The 25,261-nt window shown below is 46.2% G+C and overlaps 2 protein-coding genes across 3 annotated transcripts in view; one reads left to right on the top strand and one right to left on the bottom strand.

Moving 5' to 3' along the window:
• Dh31 (diuretic hormone class 2) overlaps positions 1–25,261 on the bottom strand; it is a 74,960-nt gene that overhangs the window by 25,911 nt on the left and 23,788 nt on the right. The window contains exons 1-2 of one of the 2 annotated variants that reach the window (XM_076781791.1): positions 18,068–18,467; positions 12,401–12,557 (exon numbers count right to left, since the gene is read on the bottom strand). The gene's annotated coding sequence lies outside the window, so the exon portion shown is untranslated. Of the gene's footprint in view, positions 1–12,400; positions 12,558–18,067; positions 18,468–25,261 lie in introns of those variants that run through there. The other variant, XM_076781790.1, reaches the window with a different exon arrangement.
• LOC143349956 (uncharacterized) lies at positions 376–11,845 on the top strand. Its single transcript, XM_076781638.1, has 2 exons — positions 376–1,280; positions 5,287–11,845. Exons 1-2 carry the CDS (start codon positions 1,176–1,178, stop codon positions 6,712–6,714), a joined length of 1,533 nt encoding a protein of 510 aa, XP_076637753.1. The 5' UTR covers positions 376–1,175; the 3' UTR covers positions 6,715–11,845.

Raw genomic sequence — 25,261 nt, 5'->3', positions numbered from 1 at the left:
TCGATCGGGAATAACCGAAAAAATATTGAGTTTCCGACCCTAGGATGTTACATTTTTGCAAAGGGGGTGTCGAAATCTAGCAACGCACGAAGTTACAGTTAAATCGGTGACCCGAAGGTCTTGCACTCTCCTTGTAAGTATATAATATAAAATAAACATAGGCATAAACGAGCGTACTTACCCGGAGCGTGTAAGAGGGGCGACCGAAGGAGGAAGAGAAAAGAGAGCAACAACGTTGAAGCTTTCAGGGTTAAAGAGGGACGAAAGAGTAGCCGCGGCGCGATTGGCTAGCGGGTCAGCGTGTTTACGCGAGATAGTGGGGATGCGTGGTGTCTCAGCTGAGCGGCAGTATAGAGGTAGCAGTCTAGCGAGAGGGCGAGTTAGTTGCGAATGAGCGCTCGTCGGGCGTGCGTCGTTACGTCGTCGACCGATAATGTCATCTCGTTGTCGACGATCAGATCGTGTCGGATCTTGAGAGTCTCGTGTGCACGCGAGAAACACACGCGTAGACGAGGTCAGGCCCGCCGTGCGCATCTAGCGATTTAGTTTTGCACGTCTCTCCTGCGACGTCGGTGTTTGCTGCGTCGAGTAAAAGTGCGTGCGCGCGCGCGCTCTCTGTCGGAAGTACAGAAGGCAATCTCGTTCGAGACGCACGTCGCGTTTCTTCGTCGTTGCTTCGATCGAGAAAGAAAGAAAAGAAAAAAAAAACGAAGCGAGGATTGCGTGACTCTACGAGAGCGTGCTCGATCGCGTGCTCGCGTACGTCGCGACTGTCAATGCCGTACCGTTGTTGTTATCGCGGTCGATGATCTACTGCCACTGCCATCCTTTTACGCTTCCTTCGGTTCTTTTTCCCCCCGCTTGATCGACGGGGCGCGGGAACATCGAGGACGCTAACGGAAACAAATAGCACCCGACTAGCAAAAAAGGGGATAGTGGAAAGAAGAGGAAGAAGCGAGAAACGATTGGAAAATATAATCTCGTTGAATAATACCGGATCCGAGGAGGATATTACTTCGCGAGAACGCGATCTCGATCGTCCAAGATCGAGGCACGCGAGAAGATCGGTTCCCCCGAATCGGCCGCGCAAAGTCCGCGGATTCGTCAAAGTGTTAGTGTTGTACGATCGTTAAAAGTGAGGTGGCGAGGAATTTCCCGCAAACCTGGGCCCAAAAATGGTGCCGCAGCAGCAGGACAGTCCCTCGAGTTCGGGAATACCTATGTTTGGATCGTTGCTCGTGGATAAAAATTCAGCTACCCCGTACTCGGATGCCACCCAGGTAATTGTATTTTCGCGTCGAACGCTCGATTATTTTACGATCTTTCGTCCCTTTCCTTTCGACCTTCGACTAGAAAGGTTACTCCGCGAACGCGAGTACGCTCCGTTGGCCGTTCTGCGTATGAGAAGCGCGACGACGGTGACTTTTCGCGGATCTTTGGTATCCCGTGCCAACGCGCGAATATTTTTGGCGTCTCCGTCTTTCTTTTTGCACGTTCGAAATTTAAATTCTTTCCCGTCTCTGTTCGCGGTAAACACGACGAGTGCACCAGACTTCGTCTCGCCTCGCTCGTTTGGCGATTCCGTCTTTCTCGGACGACCGGCAGTCTCCCGAGACGACAACGCCACCGCCGTCGACGTCGTCGAACAACGACCCGACACCTACGATGCATCGCCCAGACGGAAAACAGTTCCGTGGACACAGTTGCGCGCGTGGCTGCAGAAATCGCGCGAAACGCAAACATCGTTACACGTTTTTTAGTATTTTTCCTCTCTTTACCATACGAAAATACGCCTCGTTCGCGAAAGGTGCGTGTCCCCGACTGTGAGAACGCGCTCGCGCATCCCTTACGAACGCTTTGCGAAGCCATGCCTTCGCCGACCTGTTTATTTTCGTAACGACGAAACGCCGTCGAACGGAAGAAGAGATTATTTTTGCCCTTGGTCCGTTATTCTTGGCTGTTTCGACTTTCGTTTACGTTCTTCTTCAGCCTTTTTTCTCCGCGTTCTTCCGCCGCTCGACGTCACCTTTCCTCCCCCCGCCGATCGAAATTTTCCCCGTACTTCTCGATAATATTTGCTTCACGAAAACGACGGCGAACGGAAACCCGGTCGTCTCGCTTCTCTTTTTAATCGTCTCGAGACGCGCAATCTCGTTGACCGACTCATTTTATCGCCACGGGCAAACGAAACTGTCGTAAACCGAGTTTCCTTAAACTATATAAGTATCGTTCCCGTAGGGAATAAAAACAATACAGCTAATTGTGCCATAAACGAGCATAGTTCATTCTACAATAAACGTTCCGTCCGTCGGTTTATGGTTCTCTCGAGTACCCGTAAATGTTCGCAACAGAAATAAATTCTAAAAAGGGAAAAAGTAAAACGAAAATACGCGTTGTACAAAAATCTTTGGAGCAAGAAGAAGTTCGTCGAAAAGATGTCGGAGCATCGAATTATTTTTTTCTCGAAAAAATTGCGAACCTTGGTGTTTCTTTGGGCCAGATCGAACTTTGTCTTTGCTTTCGCGATTAGATCCGCGGTAAGGCACGTTTCGAACGAGCATCGTCTAATTTTTAGCGATCGTCGGTTCTTGCGAGGTGTCAGACCGTTGGAATCGTAACGGTAAGTTGCTCTCGCTGCACGAAGGTCGAACGAAACCGCGTTTTTCGCAACGAACGCCGTTCGATTTCAGTCTTTTCCAAGCAATGCGCGCTTTCTAGTCGGTGAATCGACGCGGTGCTTCGTTCTGTACCTGTTACACTCGAGGGATGACGCCAAAGACGGGGTGAAAATCTCGATCGATTACCGCGCTGAAAGATGTCTGGGTTGTTTGATGCAATTTCTCAAATTAGGATAAATAACCGTGGAACAATTAAAAATATTAACCCTTTCGGTGACTTAAAATGACGTTAAACTATAATAAATCTGTCAATGTTTTGAAGAGAAATACTTTTTCCACAAAAATTATGGCTTCGATTATTCTTACGGCGATTTAAAAAAATATTTTTGTCGAAGATTAAAGAGACATTAAGATATCGTAAAAGCAATCAAGCGATCGCGATCTAATCGATGTATTCCTCGTCGATATAAGGAATAAGTTGCACTACAAACATAAATATTCCTATCTCTGACGAAGTTCAAGCACATAAATCTTTCAGTTGGTAACCCCAGACAGGCATTCGTTATCCTAACATCAAAAACTATCATTTGCACCTAACTCACCGACCGGATACAAACTTTAAACAGGAAAGCGTTGGTACAGAGCGAAAAAGTGCAAAGCGATCGGTGGGAAATATCTTCTAAAGTACGAGGCTCGTTACGTCTGGAACGGAGACGGGCAAAATCTTTTCTAGATAAAAGTTTCGAGGGACGAAAAAGAGATAAACAAGTTTTTATTCGTCACCGGTTGCGTGAAACTTGGAATATCATCGTAACGATATTATATCTCGGACGAAGAAAAAGTTGTTTCCATAACTGTTCGATCGAATAAACATTGGAATAAAATCGTCACACGTTTTTACGGTGTCCGTTTCGACTGTTATTCGAGTAAAATGCCCGTCTCCGATCTTGAACGACCAAAACGGGAAAGACGTTTACGGTTTACGCGCGATTCTGCATCAGTATGAATCGCATTGTTCTCGTTGTCCGGTATTGCTGTCCTTGGCGACGGAGTTGCGCATTCCACGGCCGGAACGCGACGCATTGCTGGATTCGCGACAGGAACGGTTGACGAGCACATCGTCAGCTGATCGTTTGGCCGTGGAAACTTAACCAAAGAGAGGGAGAACCGCGTCGAGTCGCGTTTCTCTCCTACCACAGTTCCTCCTTTCCTCCTGCTCGGTTTATTTTCTCAGACTTTCGTTCGCACGCGATCCGCGACCGTAAATAAAAACCGATATTAGGTGTTTGAAAAAACGCCGGTTATTCGAACGACCGGAGAAAAACGAGAGGGGGGTCAAAGGCTGCGTCGGAATAAACACGAGGGACGGTGGAAGCGGATACGAGGGTTGCGTCGAAGCTGGTAGGAAGTCGCAGCTGCGAATCGAGAAAGAAATAGCCGTCGATCGGTAATGGTCAGAATGCCGATACCAACGTATAAATTACTAAAATAGGCCTATTTCCTTAGATAATGATATAACGTGGGAATGGACGAGCCATGTGAATGTTTCGAGCGAAAGGAAATGAAGCGAGTAGCGAGAATTTACCGTGAGTTTGGGTTAATTATTTCTAAACAATTAATTCGTGCGCGAGGGATTTAATACAAATAATTCCTGCAATAATGTCTATGTGAACCCCATAAGAGAACATTCTGTCTAAATATCAAAGTTGGAAAATAGAATTTTGGCCGATTTTCGAGATTATCGAACGGAAACGATGATCGATAGCGTCCCGCGAGAACGTTCAACGACTATCGAGGTCGAATACATCGCTGGGAACGAAAACTAAGCCGGTCGGGATCGCCGTTCGGAAGACGAACGAGCTCGACGGGTTTCCAGGGGCGATTCGTTCTCGACGTCGATCGAGCGTCTCGCCAGGCGTTCCAGATGGTCGTCGCCGTCGTCGCACCTTCGTAACCTACATCCAGCCTTTCGATTTCCACTCGAGTGCGTGTCGAGTAATCGACGATATCTAAAAGTATAATGGGTAGAGCGCGCGAGCGTTCAGTGCGTGCTATCTGCATCTCGACGCATACCGCCGTCTAATAAGCAACGCAAATTGCAATCGCTCTCAGCGCAATAACTTAATGCGCGTGCACGCGTTCTCTCTCTCTCTCTCCCTCTTGTTTCGTGTTCGATCGTCGAAACTCTCTCTGTTACTTGTTATCGCGCAAGGGCGAGGACGTCTTTTTATACAGGGCGGTCAGCCACATTTGGAAACAATTTCAATGAGATTCCGGAGGCCAAAATAAGACGAAAATCGAAAACACCAATTTGTCGATTTTAAAATATTTTAATGGGAGATTCTAGAGACCAAAGTAAGACGAAAATCGAGAATACCAATTTCTTGATCGAGGCTTCGTTAAAAAGTTATTTACGTTTAATGTTCCGATAGCGTGCACGCAACTGTTCGCAGATTGCCGTTCTACAGGCGAAACTTGAAACGTTAATAACTTTTTAACGAAGCCTCGATCGACAAATTGCTATTCTTGATTTTCATCTTATTTTGGCCTCTAGAATCTCCTATTAAAGTTTTTCCCAGGGTTGAAAAGGTAACCCGTGGCCTGCTATCGGTACTGGCCAAAACTGATTAAGTAACGATGATTCGATGGTTTGGTTGTTCTGTTTCAGACGAAGAAGAACAACCCGAACCACATAAAGAGGCCAATGAACGCGTTTATGGTGTGGTCGCAGATCGAGCGTAGAAAAATATGCGAGATTCAGCCGGACATGCACAACGCGGAGATCAGCAAGCGTCTGGGTAGACGGTGGAAGACGCTGGACGAGGCGGAGAGGAGACCGTTCATCGAGGAGGCCGAGAGACTCAGGCAATTGCACATGATGGAATATCCCGATTACAAGTACCGGCCGAGGAAAAAGACCTCGAAGCCGACCGCGTCCGCGAGTCCAAAGGCGAAAGACGGCGGCAAGAAGCCGAGGAAATCGTCGACGTCGGTGGGAACCGTCGGTCCAGGATCGGCGAAGGGTCAGACGCGAAACGACACGAACAACAATATGCAAACGAGCATCGGCGTGGTCGGTGGAACGGTGAAGCGATTGCAGCCTCAGTCCAGCAGTAGCAAGCCAGTCTCGCGACTCAAGGTCAGACTGGCGCTCGACAAGCGACCACCGCTCGATTACACTCCCGCCCCGCCGATCGTCACCGCCAAGATACCCAGCAGTCCTTCCTGCGTTACGCCGGATTCCCCGGAATCCGCCAGTTTTTACGAGGACAATTTCCTCGAATGCGGCTCGTCCGTGAGGTTGCCCGCGGCAGCCACCGCCACGGCTTCCTCCTCCTCCTCCTCCTCCTCCTCATCGTCCGTAACAATGAGCAGCGGCAAGATCAAGCGGGAAGCCAACTTGGAGATGGACTACGAAACGACCTTCGAACCAAAGGACCGGCTCTTGTCCTCGGTCGGTCCCGTTGGCTCGAGCCTCGCCACTAACGCTACCGTTACCTTTCCCGCGTCCGTCGAAGACATGGGTCTGATTTCGGAGAGGAGTTTTCGCGGTCGGACGTCGTGTCACCTCGAACGACGATCGAGTTTCATGGTGAAGGAGGAGCCGGCCGACGTGGACGCCGAAATGGACGCGGAGACGGAAGCGTTGTCGCCAGCGACGCTCAACGACTCGGACCGTGCGTCATCGAGCTCCGCGTCCCTCTCGACGGCCACCACCACGATCCCCACCGTCTCCTCGATCGCCTCCTCGACCATGGTATCGACGAACACGCCAACGACGAGGACCGACGCTCTGTCCAACGTCGTATCCAGCAACGACGCCGCCTCCATCGCGGCCGCCGCCGCCGCGATCGTCAAGCTCGAGGAATCCGCGAACAACCCCAGCCTGGCGGACCTTTACTCCCTTACGGACCTCTTGCAAATACAACCGTCCGATTTCAAGATCGATCTGGACATGGAAACGATAACCACCGACCTGGACACCTTCGAGACCGCCAGCTCCAGCAGCGGCTCGCACTTTGAGTTCTCCTGCACGCCCGATGTCACGGACATGCTGTCCACCATCGGGGTCGGAAACGACTGGGTCAGCTTTTAAAGAGAACGAGCCACCACGACACGTGTGTTTCTCTTCGGTGGTAGACCTTGAATCGGAATCAATTCGCGAGGCGACCAAAGATTTAAACCAATAATTGTTTGAAAATTTATGCGATCCTCCGTTGGCTCATTTTTTAAATACTTCAAAGGACAGTTGACTTCCATTTACCAATTTGAGATCGAGAATCTACTCAAAGATTAAAAGAGTTCTCTGGCTCGATTGCTTTGGTCGCGTCGCGCGAATGACTTCCGACTCACTCTGCGCGTCGTTCGCGAAACTCTTCTTGTTGCTCGTCCCCCCCCCCCCCCCCCATTCAAATCGCGACGCAACGCGGAGATCGATACGAGCCTTTTTGTACATCTATTGTAGCATATTAGGATTAGGATTCTTTTTTTACTCAGCGGCAAATGTTAACCCACGAGGATCGTTGCGATCGAGAGGTAAACAGGGGGTGGTCCCCCCTTCCCCCCAGTGGCGGTGTAGCGCCGAATTTGGGGGAATCGACGATTCGTTCTTCGATGTGTATATCGGTAGATGCATGTGTAGTAATATATACATATACATACATACACACATTTATATAGTATATATATGATACATTTAAACAAAAAAAAAACCCCCCCGCGTAGCGACGAAGACTATCGGGACCTCGTGAATCTTTGGCATCTTTGCTCGCGACGAAATACGGTGTTCCCCGCTTGCGTGCAACGGAAACGGTGTTCCGCTTGTTTGCATACATCCGGGGGATGGTACTTCTTTTTCGTAGGCATCGAACTATATTTTTCTTTTCCCCTGCTTCGTTTAGTTTGGTGAAATTTACATTTTTCTATTTATCGTCGTTATCCGTCATCGCGTGAATGTTACCAATTGCAATTCGTATCGCTTCCGAAATACCTCTCGTCGCGTGTGTAATTAAAAATAGTTTGAACGGGAACACGATGATAGATACGCGAATGTTGATTTCTCGGATAAAGTAAGTGCCCCAATTTACCGACATATCTTTTTGACAATCGTCGCTCGATGGACGCGAAAATTCCGAGTATTATTTTTTTTGCCTACATTGTGATATGAGAAGTAGAGCATTTCGTTGGGGAGGGGGGCAAATAATATCTTTTACTTTTTTTAATAAAAATGATAGTTTACTTTATATTTAAATTGTTAAGGAACGAAACGCCATTGTCCAACTGTTCGACTACGGGTGTCTCGTCGTAATATCAAGGTACGAGTGCCAGGCTATGCACAGTGGGCCCAGTTACACGAGAGAGTGGCCAAGAGTAAGAAAATGCATGATTATTCATAATAAATTTCTCCCAGGTGCTCGAGGTCGACGATTACGAAATCCGATATCAACATGGTAATATTTTAAGTTTTGTTATTATTAATGGGGAAGATCCTTTATTACGATATTAATATTTTTATTTTCCGATCAGCCATGTTGGATCAGTCGTTTCGAATTTCGTAATCGTCGACTGGAAAGTATTATTTTTTCAAATTTGTCTGCAGTTTACCGAAACACGCAGTACGAATCCTATCATTGTTGTTCAATTTTTGAAAATTCGTAAAATGGCGCGCGTAGACTATAAAGTACGCTGCATTTGGAATACAATGAGTCATCACTGTCGCCTCCATAGGCAGTGAAATATAAGAGAACGAGTAAACGGTAATTTGTATACAGTCCTTGCAAATAACTTTGATTTTTACGAAATGTTTTGTTACAACGTTGACTTGCACGCGACTTTTGGCCACTGTTTCAGTATATCAGTTCCACTGTGCAGCGTAACGCGAAACACGATAATTGCTTTTTTTTAACATTCGTTTATCAAATTAAACAGGATTGTTTATAACTTTTTGACGACTCAATCGCCAGAATCTATACTGATTTCACATTTGAACTTTTGTCGGGGACGCTATCTTTATTTATTTGCGATTACATTTCGCATAATCACGTACGAAATAACGATTGGAGTGTCGTCGATGCCGATAAATTTAATGCACATAGTTTACCGAAAGTAACAAAACAATGGTTTCTTTATCGAATTTGTTAAGGGGATATTTTACCGCAAAACGCGTATAGTTTAGCTCCTTTTCTACGCAACGACCGTGGCGATAGTAAAGATTATTGCACGAAAATTATACCGTGTGTTCGTTGCTCGTAAGCGGGGAAATGCCGTGTCGGCGATGGACGAAGGTAAAAGCGTAACCGACGAACGTGCAGAAAACGGAAACGAAACGATCAAACGCGTGGATCGAGACCGAAACTATGCTTATTTCGACCTCGATCGCGCGTCGATCCACGAGAACAACAACGAGTTATCGATGCAAGCGACCACGCGGCCAAATTGCGTCGCGTTTCCGTTTTCGCGCTCGTTCCCGCCGGATCGCCGCGATCTCTTTCTCTTTCGCACGACGAACGCTGGAACGAACGTCTTCGAATATATCAAACGTTTGATCTCATATTTCCCTTTACCTTTAAACTAGCGCTTATTCGTAACGTTTAACGTTTGCCTGTGCGACGACGCGGTGTGTCAATTTCGTTTCTTCGCCAGCTACAAATCATTTTCGCGACGTTCCACCCGCTCCCCCCTTCCCCTTCCTCGCCCGCTTTCGTCGACACGGTAAAAAGAAAAGAACCAAGGACGGGCAAAATTTCAGTAACGCGATTCGTTCGTTTGGACGAAAATTTTGTCCCTCTGTCCCTGGTTCGACGAGCCATACGGTGCGTCGCGCACACTGCCAAACTAACTTTTCGAGTCGCTGTCGTTCTTTCGTTCCGACGTTCTCTTACTTAGCCCAAAACGCGTTTAACTGCCAAAACGGACGTGGTTCAGCTCAGCTTCGTCCTACGATAATCGCCCATGGTTTTCTCACCGTGTCGACCGACGGCCAAAAACCGTAGTCCTTCGTTTACGATTCGTATCGTTGCCCTCGTATTCTCGATCGTCGCTTTTGGACAATAACACGAACGATGAATGATCCTTGGATCGACGCGAGAACGAGGAACCGGAAGGAAAGGACGGGCGGATCAACGAGCTCGACCGCGAGTAAAAAGACAAATTGACAACGAGAATTATACAGAGTGTTCGGCCAGCCCTGGGAAAAATTTTAATGGGGGATTCTAGAGGCCAAAATATTAACGTTTAAAGTTTCACCCGTACTGAATTTTTTTCTCGAAACTGAGTAGAATTCCGGGGGTAGGTCTATCCACCAAAAATTATCGTGATTGACCCCTGCAATCGAAAATAATTTTTCCAACGCGATTTGAAATTTTTTAATTTCGTCTAATAATTTCAGTACCTACTCGATTTTTTTTCTTGAAAATGCGTAGGATTTCAGGGGTGTGACTATTGACCAAAAATTATTAGAATTAACACCTGCAACTGAAAATATTTTTTTTAGAACGATTTGAAGTTTTTGTTTTTCTCCGAAAAATTTCACATCTTCTCGAATTCTTTTCTCGGAAGTGGATAGAAATTCGGGGGTATGTTTATTGACCAAAAATGATTGTAATTGACCCCCACAACTAAAAATAATTTTTCTAGAACGATTCGAAATTTTTTAATTTAATTTTTTGATAACTTACCAACTTACTAGCGAAGCTTCAGTCAAGAAATTGATATTCTTTATCTTGGCCTCTAGAATCCGCCATTAAAATTTTTCCCAGGGGTGGCCGAACACCCTGCATGTCTCGAGTAACGGCAGCACGAACGCGAAACGCGACAATATTCTCGACGAGACGAGGAATCCGGGTCTCGTCGCGACGAACAAACACGTAGAACCAAAGTAGGAAACCCCTTCTTCCCCCCACCCCCCTCCTCCTTACGACTTATAGGCTGTGAATATTTTTTGATCGAAGGATGACCCGACGATGGATCGATTTCCGGGATTATTCGAAAGAGTCGAGCTCGCGTCGAAACAAAACCCGTAAAATGAAGACGAGGAGAGGAGGTTTTCGCGTAGAGAGGAGTGCAAATGGGCAAAAATAACGCGTCGCGATTTAATCGTTCGAGCAACGAGAGACTCACGCGAACATTGGCCCGAATTCCAATCGGATCAGCATTGGGGACCGCGACCGGAAGGGAGACCCATTCGCCAACGAGTTTCCGACTAAATTCCTGCTGCTCAAGTATCCGAATGTGCCTCTGGTGCGCGTGGCTTTTCAACGGGACGTAAAAGAGAGAGAGAGATTATTAGAATGTTTTGCGGGTCGAGGAGCAAAACAGTCACGAGCCAGAGATAATCGTGCATTCGTAATCTTTCGATAGGTAGAAATAAACGAAACACACCAAAGTGCAATACTACGCGGTATACGTGTAATCTGTAAATGCCAACGACCGAAAAGTATAAACGGCTAAGCGGTTCTGTCGAGATACGCGCGTGAAAAGAAGGGACGTAAAGATTTTAATGCTAAATACCGATCTCAATCCGAAATATATAACACTATTTTTTCAACGGCGATCGATGGTTGATGTGTATGTGTACGTATATACATTGTAACGCGAAAGAATCATGTAGAAAATGCCAAACGAGCGTTAGGCAATATTTTTCCACGAACGTAGTTACACGATGCATTTAGTCGGGCGTGTGCGTCCGTTCGGAATCGATGGAATTCACGGTCGGATGGATTTTATTCGTCGAACGAATCCGACAAAATTTTTCTTTTTCATTTTTATTCCTTACTCGCGAATAAAATTCGCCCGACTCCGGACGATGGATATCAACGAGGGGCGAGCTTCGCGTACGCGGTGCGTGTTTTTTCGATTCGACGCGACTCGGTTTCGTTTGTTAATTTTCGCTTGATTACGCACGTGACCACGATACGCATTATTTTCTCGGTGTTTCGAGCGAAAGAATACGCATCCCCACGCGCGTACGCGCGCATCCAATCTAAACGAAAGATAAGCGTTCAAAGTTTACTGCTCGGCAGCGAACGATTACGTGTCCGAGTTATATCTCGTAGGTTTAAGTTTTCATTATACACGATAGTGGAGAATTTACTTGCGCCAACAACTAACTTTATACACGTAACGACTGTACATTTGTATCTAGCCCTTTGTTTATAATACTTATTACCTTGTTATCAAGTATTCAATTTATATAATTTTTTTATCGAACTTATTAAAAAATATTTAAAAACGAACAGACGACTTTTATTCATTTCATCGATCCTGCTTCGTCCCGATATCCATACAAGGTGTTCGGCCAACCCTGGGAAAAACTTTAATGGGAGATTCTGGAGGCCGAAATAAGACGAAAATCAAGAATACCAATTTGTTGATGGAGGCTTCGTTAAAAAGTTATTAACAATTAAATTCAAAAATTTCAAATCGTTCTGGAAAAATTATTTTCATTTGTGGGGGTTAATTACAATCATTTTTGGTCAATAGACATACCCCCGAAATGCTATCCACATTCGAGAAAAAAATTCAGAAAGGTGGATAAATTTTTCGGCGAAATTGAAAAGTTTCAAATCGTTCTGGAAAAATTATTTTCGATTGCGGGGGTCAATTACAATCATTTTTCGTGAATAGACATACCCCCGAAATCCTACCCACTTTTGAGAAAAAAATTCAGTATTGGCGGAATTTCTTAACGAAGCCACTAGACTTATTTTGGCCTCTAGAATCTCCCATTAAAATTTTTCCCAGGTGTGGCCGAACACCCTGTTTAATTAATAGGTTTTACATACGGATTTGGTTCCTGTTGCGTATAGAGACGATTCCATGGTTCTTGAAACTGGCTTCCCGCTTCTGTCAGGTGGCCAAGTGCGTCGTGTTTATGGGTTTAAATCTAACGCGAGACATCGACGTGCCCCGTGTTACGCGTCTCTGTTCCGCTCGCGGTTTCTGAAAAAAGAAGCCAATGGGAATTCCTGGAAGATCTGCTCGACGTGAACGACGAAGAAGACTCGGATCGTCAGGTATGGGTTACGATCTACGGTTTGATCCGCGTTAGGATGCGAGTTTAGCGTCAGGCGGAAACAAAGAAACGAGCGTGGAAAGATGGGAACGTGCACGAGGAACGAGTTGGGTTTACGACGTCCGACTTAAAATCGTCCGCGTGATTCATAGCGTTCGTCGCGCACTGCCGGTCGAGCAAGATCGTTCTCTCTCTCCAGCGACCGGTTTTGGCAGCAGCCTGTAATACACGTGTTTCCAATAATCTTTTATCGGCAAATAAATCAGTCCCGGCCTTATCGCGAGATTATGATGTTTGCACGCGTCGAAACGCGCGATTCGTCGACCGAATGTGCTTTTCACGCGTCATCCGTCGCCGACCTTTGCTCTCCGTTTTTCCGCTCTTTCGTTTTTCCCTCCGGAGGCGTTCCGATTCTCTTACTCTCGCTACCGAGCGCGACTTCTGTTCGCTCGATCCCGGACCAAGACTTTTACTTCCCGTATTTTCCATCTTTCCTTTTCGAAAACTGTACCAACGCGTTTCTGGGATCTCTACGATTGAAACGAGTCCCAACACCGCATAAATCAGATTTACTTTAACCAAGTAGAAATATACAGGGTGTTCGGCCAGTCCCAAATAAGATGAAAATCAGGATTATCAATTTCTTGACTGAGGCTTCGTTAAAAAGTTATTAAAAAATTTCACATCATTCACGGAAAAATTATTTTCGGTTACGGGGGGCTATTACAGTCATTTTTGGTGAATAGACATACCGCCGAAATCCTATCCATTGTCGAGAAAAAAATTTGGGAAGGTGTGAAATTTATCGACAGAATTAAAAAATTTCAAATCGTTCTAAAAAAAATATTTTTAGCTAGGGGAGTCAATTACAACTGTTTTTGGTCAACACATATACCCTCGAAATTCTTCGCATTTTCGAGAAAAAAATTCAGAAAGGTAGACAAATTTTTCGGCGAAAATGAAAATTTTCAAATCGTTCTGAAAAAATTATTTTTGGCTGCAGGGTTCGATTACAATCATTTTTGATGAATACACATACCCCCGAAATCCTACGTGCTTTCGAGAAAAAAATTCTTTACCGAAAATATACTGTGTGGCTGGAAATGTTTCTATAACTTTTTAACGAATCCTCAATCAACAAATTAGTATCTTTGATTCTCGTCTTATTTTGGCCTCTAGAATCTCCCATTAAAATTTCTCCCAGGGGTGGTCGAACACCCTGTATAGTACTAATACATAACCGATTCGTATAGTTTGATATACGTGGTGTTTGGATTCGTTTCAATCGTAAGAACCTGGAGAATGCGTGGGTGCCATTTTCAAATTTCACCGACGAGTCTCGAACCTCGTTGCAAGTTAACCGTGCACGACCGTGCTATGTTAAGCGTGCAGAGACGCCACCATAGGTGGAGCCAGCGGAGGACTGTGTTTACATTGTCGCTTGTAACCTGGACTCGTGGGCGGTGCGGTGCACTCCCTTGCCCTTCGCGGTGCCCCGCAAAGTTCTTTCTCTTCGGGACATAATAATATCGGTTCGTTCGTCCCGCGGTTCTCGCGTCTCGAGTCGCGAACAAAACGGCTGACGTCGTCCCGACCGCCAAACCGGCCAGCGAAAAAACGAAAAGACGCGGTTCTCGTTCGCCGAGTCCCGCGAGTCTCTCGGCCTCGAGCGTTCCACGAACGGGGATCGTTGTTCGCGAGAGGAAATGCCGAGTCGCGTTGAACCCAGCCGCGAGATTCGAACTCAGGACCTTGGACTAACCATTGACCTCGATAGCTATACGCTACCTCGTGGTATGCAGCCACCAGCATCCCCTACCCGCGCTGCAACCTCCGCGCTCGACCGATCGCGCTCCGAGCCATCCGTCCGCCGCCGTTTCGCCGTTTCCACGCGACATCGATCGTTTTCAAATATCCACGCGGTGCGTCCGCGTTACCGAGCGCGGTTCTAACGATCGCGACCGCTCGCTTCGAGACTGACCAGCGCAACGTTCGCGTCACGGACGCCGCTAACCGAACGAAAAAGAACGAAGGACGTCCGACGAAAGGTGTTCCCGATGAAATCCAAACGCGAAGGTGCAACACCGAGTTAACGTACACGGATGTATCGTAAAAAAAAAAATTTAATCTCGGATGTTTTGAGGAAAAACCGACGCAGATAAGACCAATTTCGCGATAATGTCTGCGCATATGGACACAACAATTCCGAACGGAACTCATCGCTCTATCGCTTCTAGATATAATATCTATCAGGCATTAAGAAATACCGTAAAAATAAATTATTCGCAAACGCTGTTATTGTTCGTCGACGACAACAAGGTAAATCTATGTCAGTTTATTCAAAGGCGGATAGTTCGGCCGATCGTATCCTAAATTTATTTTTATACGTATTCGCAACGCATTAACGCCACTTATCGAGGAGGTGCTACTGTCAGGTGGTACGGTTTTCGAGAAACAAACAACGCTTAAAAATAACGCGTACGAGATGGGGGATATAGGCTCGCAAAATGCAGCTCCGCGAATCGGGATTTTCGAAGAAGTTTTGGACCCTCGGAGGTAAACTCGGTCCGTTCACCGCTGCGTCACGCGATCGCGTTCAGACGGAGACGAAGCGATGACTTCGAACGAGACTCGGCGCGGGCTGGGGGGCAGTCAGGGAGGGAAGTGGATCTTCGATGCGGGACGAAGGACGAACCAGTAAAAATACCCGTGGAAAAAAATTGCTCCATGAAGCGCGCAACCAGTTTAACGGTGATTTGGCACGCGACGCGGCCAGAATCTCGTGCGCCTCGAGTTTCGACTCTTTCGCGAGCGAGCGTTTCGAAGACACTTCGAATCGGTTCGAATCTTCGTAACGTTGAAAACTTGGAACCATTTCGAAGACGAGCTTCGAACGGACCGTCGTTAGCCGCGGATCGTTGTAGAAAGTAAAAAAAAAAAGAGAAAAGAACGAACGGTTGCCGCTAACCGAGAAGACGAGGACGCTCGTACGAGGACGGAAGAGTCGGCGGGACGGGAGGCGGTATTGAGTTGGTTAGAGGTTGTGGAAGGCGGGGGCGGAGGGGAGCGTGGACACACTCGCGCGATGTAAACAGTGCGCGGTTGTTGGCAGCCCTGCTGTCGGCCGGGTGCAACGCCACCGCGGACCTTGAGCGATTATTTTACGACGAAACTCGGCTCGGTCGGTGGCGCGCGAGCGCACGCTGCCACGCTTCGCGTGCATTTCTCTGGAGCGTACCGACGCTTTACCCTCTCGAAACGGGGAACGTTTCCAACGGGAACCGACACACAATCGCGTTCGCGAAACCGGCACGAGGAAAGAACGAGAAAGATCGCGATAGACAGGTGTAAAACTATGCTAATGACGATAGTAATAATAATAACGACTTCATTATACCGCACAGGAAGAAAAATACATGCACCGGGCGTGAAGAGTAGTCGCGCAACGAGCGACTCCACATGAAACTTTCGTAGATTCGTAGGGTATTCTGTGTCGTACGCACCATTTCGTAGCTTCGTTATCCCTTCGTCGAGGATCTTTCTATCCTTGTTCATCGATGATTCTAAACGTCTCCTAACCTTAACCGTAACCTCGTTAACCAAGACGAACTAAAGTAACCTAGAGTGACTCATTAGGGAATGGCGCCCAAAACGCGCGGAGAACGGAATACCACAGAAGTCAAAAGTATACACGAAGTCGTTAAAAATTACATTTCGCGTTTACAATTAACAAAGCAATATCAAAGTGTGCCGTGATTATTATTTAAACGTGATATTATTTACCGACAAGTATAAATTTCGATTATTTTGGGAAATGTGAATATCGCGTATTCATTTTTGACTCTCGTTGTAAGGGCATACCTAACCAAACACGACACGTTAGCTAGTACGTTCCATACTGAAATATGCATGCCAAATTTACAATAACGACTCCTAAAATTATGTTTCTGGTAAATAAATAGAACAAATGATCGTTTAGGTGACAGTAATTGGATCTTTTCCTCTATCCCGTTTAATCCTCGACCGCTGGGAATGTTTCGCTTCTTTGCCAACGTGTCCTTGTTTCTGTTCGTCGCTCGTAACGAGCTAAGTCGTTAGTTTCAATCAAAAGCAAATCGTGGAAAATTTTGTTTATACGACCACCGGTGGCCTTGAAGATGGACTTCATACGAGTAATTGAATTCGTTTTTAAAGCGGATATCGTCTACAGACAAACAAAATGTACGATTCCATTTGAGAAAACAAATTTAACCTTCGTACATCTTTTACAAGTACTCTTACGAAAAAGCCAATCGTATCAAATTATGTCTTCCTCGAAACCATTCAACTCTTATCTGAAACGTTTTTCGGTATTATCAAAAACAAGCGAGATATATCAGGTGATAAATTTAGACAATACACTCTGATATTGGTTTATTGTAAACATTGAAAAAGAATATTTTTAATAAGTCATTGAGAGAACTGAATTCTGGATAATAAGTTAAATAAACTTTTCATCTATTTTCTCTAATAGGGAAAAAATTAAACGAACATCGCTTAACGTAAGATCTAATTTAACACACTCGATGCTTGATCAAAATCCCATTAATTATTGAAACGCAGAATAATTTAATCTTTTCTTTACTATTTTTGAAAACTTTTATCCCAAGTTAATCGTTGTACCAATAGCGGTGTAAAAAACGAGGCTCAGCTGTGCAGTTAACACATTCGAGGCCGATGACTCGGCCTATGAGTCACGCAAAATCATATTTGTTTAGCCGATGATGCAGCATGTGGGTCAGAACAAAGCTTAAAAAATATGTCGGTTGCTACTGGAGATAATCTTGCAAGAATATGTCGAATACGTCGCGGTGCATCCAAACGCTGCTTTCAAACCTAACCTCGAATCGAACGCGCGCGCGGCGAGGAAAGGATCCAGCATCGAGACGCGTTTTCCCGCCGATGCGAGTTCCCTGACGAAGCAAATCGTTTCTCGCGTTCGTTTTCGACCCGAGGACCCTCGATCGACCGTGAACTTTGAATAGCTGGACCCGTACGAGACGCGAAATGGATCGATGCGAAACACGACTGAAGTCAACCGAAAGAAAAAAGCCGATTCGAACTGGTGGCGTAGAGCGAGTGCAGTTTGCCCGCAGCCGTGCCACTGTTCATCCACCGACGGACTATTAATAGCGTTACTGCGCGTTATTATCGTTGACGCGCTCGCGCGTGCAAGCGCGGGGTTCATCGCGAGATCGTTCGCGAGAGAAAAGCTCGCCGACTGCCGAGAAGAATTCGGAAGAACCGAGACTCTCGTCGCGGAATATAAGAATATATTTCTCCTCGAAAACTACTCTATACCAACTACGATCACCCGTTACCTCGTATATTATCTACGCTAGCATCTACGTCTGTTTTCTTAAAAATAATTTTGCCCAATCGAGATCGGAATGTTTACCATTGCAAGACGATCGTCGTTCTGCGTCCCCGACGCGACAACCGGCTTCCCGCCTTTCGAACGAGGTTCGGAGAAGAGCATCCTGTTCGTTTCGACGCTTCGTCGTCCCCCGGGACAACTTTTCACGATTGTCAGCGTTCCCTCTCGATTCTTAGTTCGCTGCAACGTCGAGAGGTCGGTATCGTATCGATGCGAAGCGTGGGTGTGCGCAATGTTGCAACGTATCGCCTCGATAACCGTGTCCCGATAGAGCGACTAGTTTCGCGAGGAAAAATTGCGTCCGTTAGTCAGAGCTTGCGACATTAACTCGCGCGGCGTGCTGCATGAGCGACTCGGCTCGAGTACCGGAGTTTGCACGCGCGACCCACTTACTACCAACTCTGCGAACAAAACGTTGGACGTCTGACCGTCTACGCGGGCCCTTACCCACTTTTAACGAGGTTAGGTTAGGTATCAAACGGAGATTAACCATTCTACCACGGTGGCGCTGAATTGTTTTCTGCTACGGTGGATTGAGAATATCGTCCGCGTAAAAAGAACGCTTGCGGTGTAATATAAAGATCTCGAATATGTCGACGGAGGCCTTGGCCCGAAATAAATTCGCGAAGGATGCTTTTTAGGCGAGAAAAGCGACCACCCTATCGAGGAGGGGTGAAAATCGAGGCGGGTCGAGGCTGCCTCGTGTCGACCGCGGGACTGAGAAAGCAGCAGCGACGAGAGAGGAAAACGCTCGGTTTTTTATCCTCTCGATAGGAATTGCATCGACGTATAACGTCGTAGCGGCCCGATCGTGCTCGGTATCGCAAACCCGCGCGGCTCTCTTTCGTAAAGCCGATTTGTTCGACATGCTCTTATTGCGCGATTACTAATCGCGCAACAAGAAAGTAATGTAAACACACGGATAGCGTAGATTTATAGTAACTGGCCGCTCGCTGTCCGTGAGGAATAAATTGCGATGTCGCGTCCATACGCAGCTCGAGTTCCCTCGCCCCCGCCCCCTATGCTTCTTTTATGCAACTTTCTGAGAGGCCTGCGTCGTACCGATAACGATTCCACGACGAAATCAACCACCAGACGATAACATCGACGGAAAGTTAACGATTATAGATATTCAGATCCTTCTACAACACGCATGTGTGACAGGACTTTTCGCCGTGAAACTAGAATAATTGACTCTCGAGACGTGACGTTAATTTTCATTGCTCGTAACTATTTGGAGGGTTAGAGAATATTGCAAATATGGCAAATTCACCTATGTGCAATACAATAACCTTCAAGGTCCCGCAAGGTCAAGAATGAAAACAACATTTGCAATATTCCGTATCACTGTGTTTACTAGTATTTCTTAACGATAAGGCTACGCAGCACGTTCAATGCGACTGGTTTTACGTTGTTATCGACTGTCAGAATGTTTGCTTCTGTTACTAATAGTATTATACAGGGTGTTCGGTCACCCCTGGGAAAGATTTTTATGGGGGATTTTAGAGGCCGAAATAAGACGAAAATCAAGAATACCAACTTGAAGATGGAGGCTTCGTTAAAAGGTTATTAACGTTTCAAGTTTCACCAGTACTGAATTTTTTTCTAGAAAGTGGGTAGGATTTCGAGGTTATGTATAATGACCAAAAATGATTGTAATTGATCTCTGCATCCGAAAATAATTTTTCCAAAACGAATTGAAATCTTCTATCTTCGTCGAAAAATTTAGGCGCCAAATTAGATTTTCGTTAAGGAATTTTTTTCTCGAAAGTGGGTAGGATTTCGAGGTTATGTGTAATGACAAAAAATGACTGTAATTGACCCCTGCATCCGAAAATAATTTTTCCAGAACGAATTGAAATATTCTTTCTTCGTCGAAAAATTTAGGCGCCAAATTAGATTTTCGTTAAGGAATTTTTTTCTCGAAAGTGCGTAGGATTTCGAGGGTATGTGTAATGACAAAAAATGATTGTAATTGACCCCTGCATCCGAAAATAATTTTTCCAGAACGATTTGAAATCTTTTTTTTCCGTCGTAAAATTACACACCTTCTTGAATTTTTTTCTAGAAAGTGGGTAGGATTTCGAGGGTATGTGTAATGACAAAAAATGATTGTAATTAACCCCTGCATCCGAAAATAATTTTTCCAGAACGATTTGAAATCTTTTTTTTCCGTCGTAAAATTTCTCACCTTCTCGAATTTTTTTCTAGAAAGTGGGTAGGATTTCGAGGGTATGTGTAATGACAAAAAATGATTGTAATTGACCCCTGCATCCGAAAATAATTTTTCCAGAACGATTTGAAATCTTTTTTCTTCGTCGAAAAATTTAGGCGCCAAATTATATTTTCGTTAAGGAATTTTTTTCTAGAAAGTGGGTAGGATTTCGAGGGTATGTGTAATGACAAAAAATGATTGTAATTAACCCCTGCATCCGAAAATAATTTTTCCAGAACGATTTGAAATCTTTTTTTTCCGTCGTAAAATTACACACCTTCTTGAATTTTTTTCTAGAAAGTGGGTAGGATTTCGAGGGTATGTGTAATGACAAAAAATGATTGTAATTGACCCCTGCATCCGAAAATAATTTTTCCAGAACGATTTGAAATCTTTTTTTTCCGTCGTAAAATTTCACACCTTCTCGAATTTTTTTCTAGCAAGTGGGTAGGATTTCGAGGTTATGTGTAATGACAAAAAATGATTGTAATTGACCTCTGCATCCGAAAATAATTTTTCCAGAACGATTTGAAATCTTCTTTCTTCGTCGAAAAATTTAGGCGCCAAATTAGATTTTCGTTAAGGAATTTTTTTCTCGAAAGTGCGTAGGATTTCGAGGGTATGTGTAATGACAAAAAATGATTGTAATTGACCCCTGCAACCGAAAATAATTTTTCCAGAACGATTTGAAATCTTCTTTTTTCGTCGAAAAATTTCACACCTTCTCGAATTTTTTTCTAGAAAGTGGGTAGGATTTCGAGGGTATATGTAATGACAAAAAATGATTGTAATTGACCCCTGCATCCGAAAATAATTTTTCCAGAACGATTTGAAATCTTTTTTTTCCGTCGTAAAATTACACACCTTCTTGAATTTTTTTCTAGAAAGTGGGTAGGATTTCGAGGGTATGTGTAATGACAAAAAATGATTGTAATTGACCCCTGCATCCGAAAATAATTTTTCCAGAACGATTTGAAATCTTTTTTTTCCGTCGTAAAATTTCACACCTTCTCGAATTTTTTTCTAGCAAGTGGGTAGGATTTCGAGGGTATATGTAATGACAAAAAATGATTGTAATTGACCCCTGCAACCGAAAATAATTTTTCCAGAACGATTTGAAATTATTGAATTTAATTGTTAATAACTTTTTAACGAAGCCTCCATCAACAAATTGGTATTCTTAATTTTAGTCTTATTTTGTCCTCAAGAATCCTCCATTAAAATTTTTCCTGGAGGTGGCCGAACGCACCCTGTGTAGGGTTTCCCAATAAGAACGACAAAAGTTTGCAGTGGTCCAAGGGACCTCTGTTCGAGAGGCTGTCTATTCCCCGTGGCCTCGCGACCTTGATTTCCCATCCACGAAACCTTTTCCACCTGGAACCGATACAAATCGATCCGGCTAGGGGAACGACGGAGAAGAGCAACGAGAAGAGGATCTCTCGAGGGACGAAGTAGCGGGTATTGCTGGTCTTACGTGCTTTCGCATGCAAAAGGGAAACCACTAGCGCGAGGAGGGGACGGGCGGAGGTGGAGCGGGAGGAACAGGAGAGGGAGAGAGCGAAAAAACCTTGAAGCTAGCCGGGTGGTATGGCCTCGACTTCCCTCCTCGGGGACCTTCGACGCGTTTCCGTTCAAAGGCAGAGCGGCTCGGTCTCGTGGACGCGTTCGACCGACGCGTGTGGTCGTCATTCTCCTCGCGAATTTCGGGGCCTCGCGCGTCCGAAACGAAAACGCGTTAACGGAACCCGAGCCACTGTCGATCGAGCAATCACGTTTTGTCGCGATCGATTATGGCGCGGAGGCGGAAACAATTCGTTCGCGGTCGCGGTCGCGGTCGCCACGCTCGCTGTCGATTCCGCGTCGGGAAAGGAAACGATCGGACGTTGTTCGTCGCCTGCACCGTTTCCCGTGCCTCTTCTTTCGAAATATACGAGGCAAATATCGAATAAAAGATATGGAACCTACTGTTGAATATGCAAAGTAAAATGGTGACCAGCATATTTCGAAAGAAAAGGCAATAGGTTCTGTTTTTTGTTCGATGATTGGAAATTTCGAACCAGATAAGGGTTTCGGCGGTGCCTGGGCGCAGACTGATCGCGAAAAAATTGCGGAGCGAGAAAGTCGATAGGGGTAGGACGGGTGTGGGTGCGAGAACGGGATCCGCGACGCGAGCAGCCGGCAAGCGGCAGACGGCAGACGGCAGCCGATACCTTTCGCTCGGCGAAGATCATCGACCGCCGATCGGCAGCCGGTGCTCGGCGTATTTTCGAAGTTGGCCAGCGAGAAGCTGACTGGAACGAACCGTGACTGGCACGGGTCGTGAAAACCGACTGCGGGAAGAGGAGGAAAGGGGAAGTAGCAAAGGCCATAGGTGCACGGAGGAGTTCGAGACGCCGCGGTTCGAATCGAAAGCGAGTCTGCCGCGCGATCGAATTAACCTATTCGTTACTAATTAACGCAACACCGACCCGCTCTTTCTCGTACTTATTTATACTATTTAACAAGAGTCTACGAGTCGACCTCGTAAGCAAAGAAGCAGAGACAAAGAATCTTCTCGAAGAGTAGGGAAGAAATTGTATCTGACCTAGAATTTTCTGTTCTGGCGACACGCGCGGTGCTCGAGTGTATCAGGGATCTTGGAGTAATGAAAAATATGCTTAGCGATTCGAATTCGTTTTGTTTGAGTCGCGCTTTAGCGTATCCCGCGCGATACTTTGCACCTTCGTCAACGCGGTTAGTGACTCACGACGCGTGATTCACGACCGCGTCGCGTCGACGCGAGTCGAAAGCCTTATACGCGTCGGGTTAGGTCTGGAGACCTCGAAACAGAGATGGGTAAAATTTTATGTAGTAGCGCCTGCTTTAATTTAACAAAACGTTCGTTTAAATTTAAATCTAAATAGCTGGCTGGAGGTTCTACATCCCAATCATAGCGAATAAGGACAGATCGTAGTAAAATTGTTCTTCGAACGAACGGATGTTTTGGAAGGCACTTCCGTCCTCCTTATCGGCGCGTTAGAGCCACGAATAAACATTGCGATTTCCTACAATGTCCAGGTTCTTTATTCTATTATTATCATTATTCTTCCTTGACGAAATAAAGATAGCTAAGAGGCTTGTACGTTTTCATAATCGGTTCGCTAATAATCTGGTACAAAGAGCAATATTACTGCGTTCCGTCCCGGATGTGTTGGGATGTACTCGTCGGGCTTATGTAGCTGATCCTGCCTATTAATCGTTTGAACAATCTGTTAAAACTAATTAAGCACTAATAAAGTATCGAGTCATTGGAGACTGTTAAAACGATTATTAGCGTCGCGTCCGAGGCAGAGTCTAATATAGAAGAGCGTCCCTATGAACAAACATACGTCCTGTTCTGAAAACTGATGCGGTAGTTACGTGGTTCTCTGGTTCTATCGACGAGTCTCGGAGGAACGATCGTGGAACCTATCGAGAGGGTGCTCGGATGGGATAAGAAGAGCGATAACGGAAGATCGGCACAACGAACAGCTGCGCGTCAACCTTTCGTTCCCGTCTTATCGATCCCCGCGGTCGTTACGCAACAACCACAACACCGATACGACCACGCACGGAAGAAGAGTCTCGCGATTCTGCATCTTTCGTCCCCTTCCGCGTCCAATTCCACGGTTTTAAAGCCATTCCGTACAGTGGAAACTTGTTGCGTAGCGATATTCTATTTGGGAGGATACCGCATGTTTGCATTCCGATAAGAAAATTAAACGAAACATGGACGAAGGAAAGAAGGAAGGAAAGCGAGCGCAACAAATGCGTTCGCGTTCGGTGAACGATACGACGTAAGCGATCGTTCCGCGTTGGTGACGCTAGCTAGAAGCGGCAAGGGCAAAGTACGAGACGCAGTCACGGTGTATCCATCCAGCTTTATCGGCTACCGTGAATCATACCGATCGTTATTGTCTTCTTCGGACGTTGTACGCTTTATCTGGGTTTTTAGGTCTTTTGCCTCGCACGCGCTAGCGCGTTGCCACGTCGTGGCATTTTTCTTCGGCATACACGGACACGCGTGTGCGATCTCGGGCTTCACGAAACGCCAACGGACGCCCGGTTGCGTGCACTCTCTCGCGTTCGACGAGCATCGTTATCGCGACTCGCTCGTAACTCGAAAGGTAGCACTTCCGACCGGTCGCTCTCTCGAGAGAGTATTGGGATTTTTTCCCGTCCGCCGCGAGGTCATCGGCCGCCGCAGCTGTTGCTTTCCTCTGCACGCGAGTTCCCGGATATCCGCCGAAATCCGCCGTTGTCCGAAATTCTTACTCGCCCAACACGCCTAGTCCATCGACATTCCTTGCGCTCCTAATTATACATATTATTTTCTACGTGGAATAGGAACAGGTTACAACGACAAACAAAACTAGAAAATCATTCGACGATAGTTACCAGTGAATCGTTTAAAAGTATCGTTGCTGCAACGCACAGCTTCCTCGGCGCGTTTCGCGCGATTTTTTTCCCTCGTCGCGCGACCGTGGTTGCTCCGTCTCCGTTCCTCCGTCTGTCCTTATTCCGTCGTGGCAGCCGCCGTCTCCCCGCGACCCGTCAGATGCTATTTTAATTATCGCCCGATGATAACGGACGGCCGATAACACCGCGCTCGGTCACGCTTGTCGGACCGGAGCGCGCGCGCGACGCGTCATCGAGACCACCGCGCGTTTCGACGGCCATTGGTCGCGCTGACGCGAACATTTTGCGCAACGAGGTCCCCCCGCTGTTGTTCGATCGAGCTAATTGCGTTGCGGTTTTACCAGCGAACCGTGCTCGTCTACCAGGATGGCCGATAGCGCGAAAAACACATGCACGGCTCTCGCGATCGTTTCTCGCGTCTCTCGCTACTTATCGGAACGTTCGTAACGCGATCCACGCGAACCGCAGATAAGACCTTCCAAGAAGATTATCGCGTGCGCGGCGGTCGAATTATCGATTCGTCGCTCGAAACCGAAGCGTTTCAAAGCCCCCGTCCTAATTGC

Source organism: Colletes latitarsis, chromosome 14 (assembly GCF_051014445.1).
Source record: "Colletes latitarsis isolate SP2378_abdomen chromosome 14, iyColLati1, whole genome shotgun sequence".
NCBI lineage: Eukaryota > Metazoa > Arthropoda > Insecta > Hymenoptera > Colletidae > Colletes > Colletes latitarsis.
This window is presented reverse-complemented; position numbering and strand designations above follow the sequence as displayed.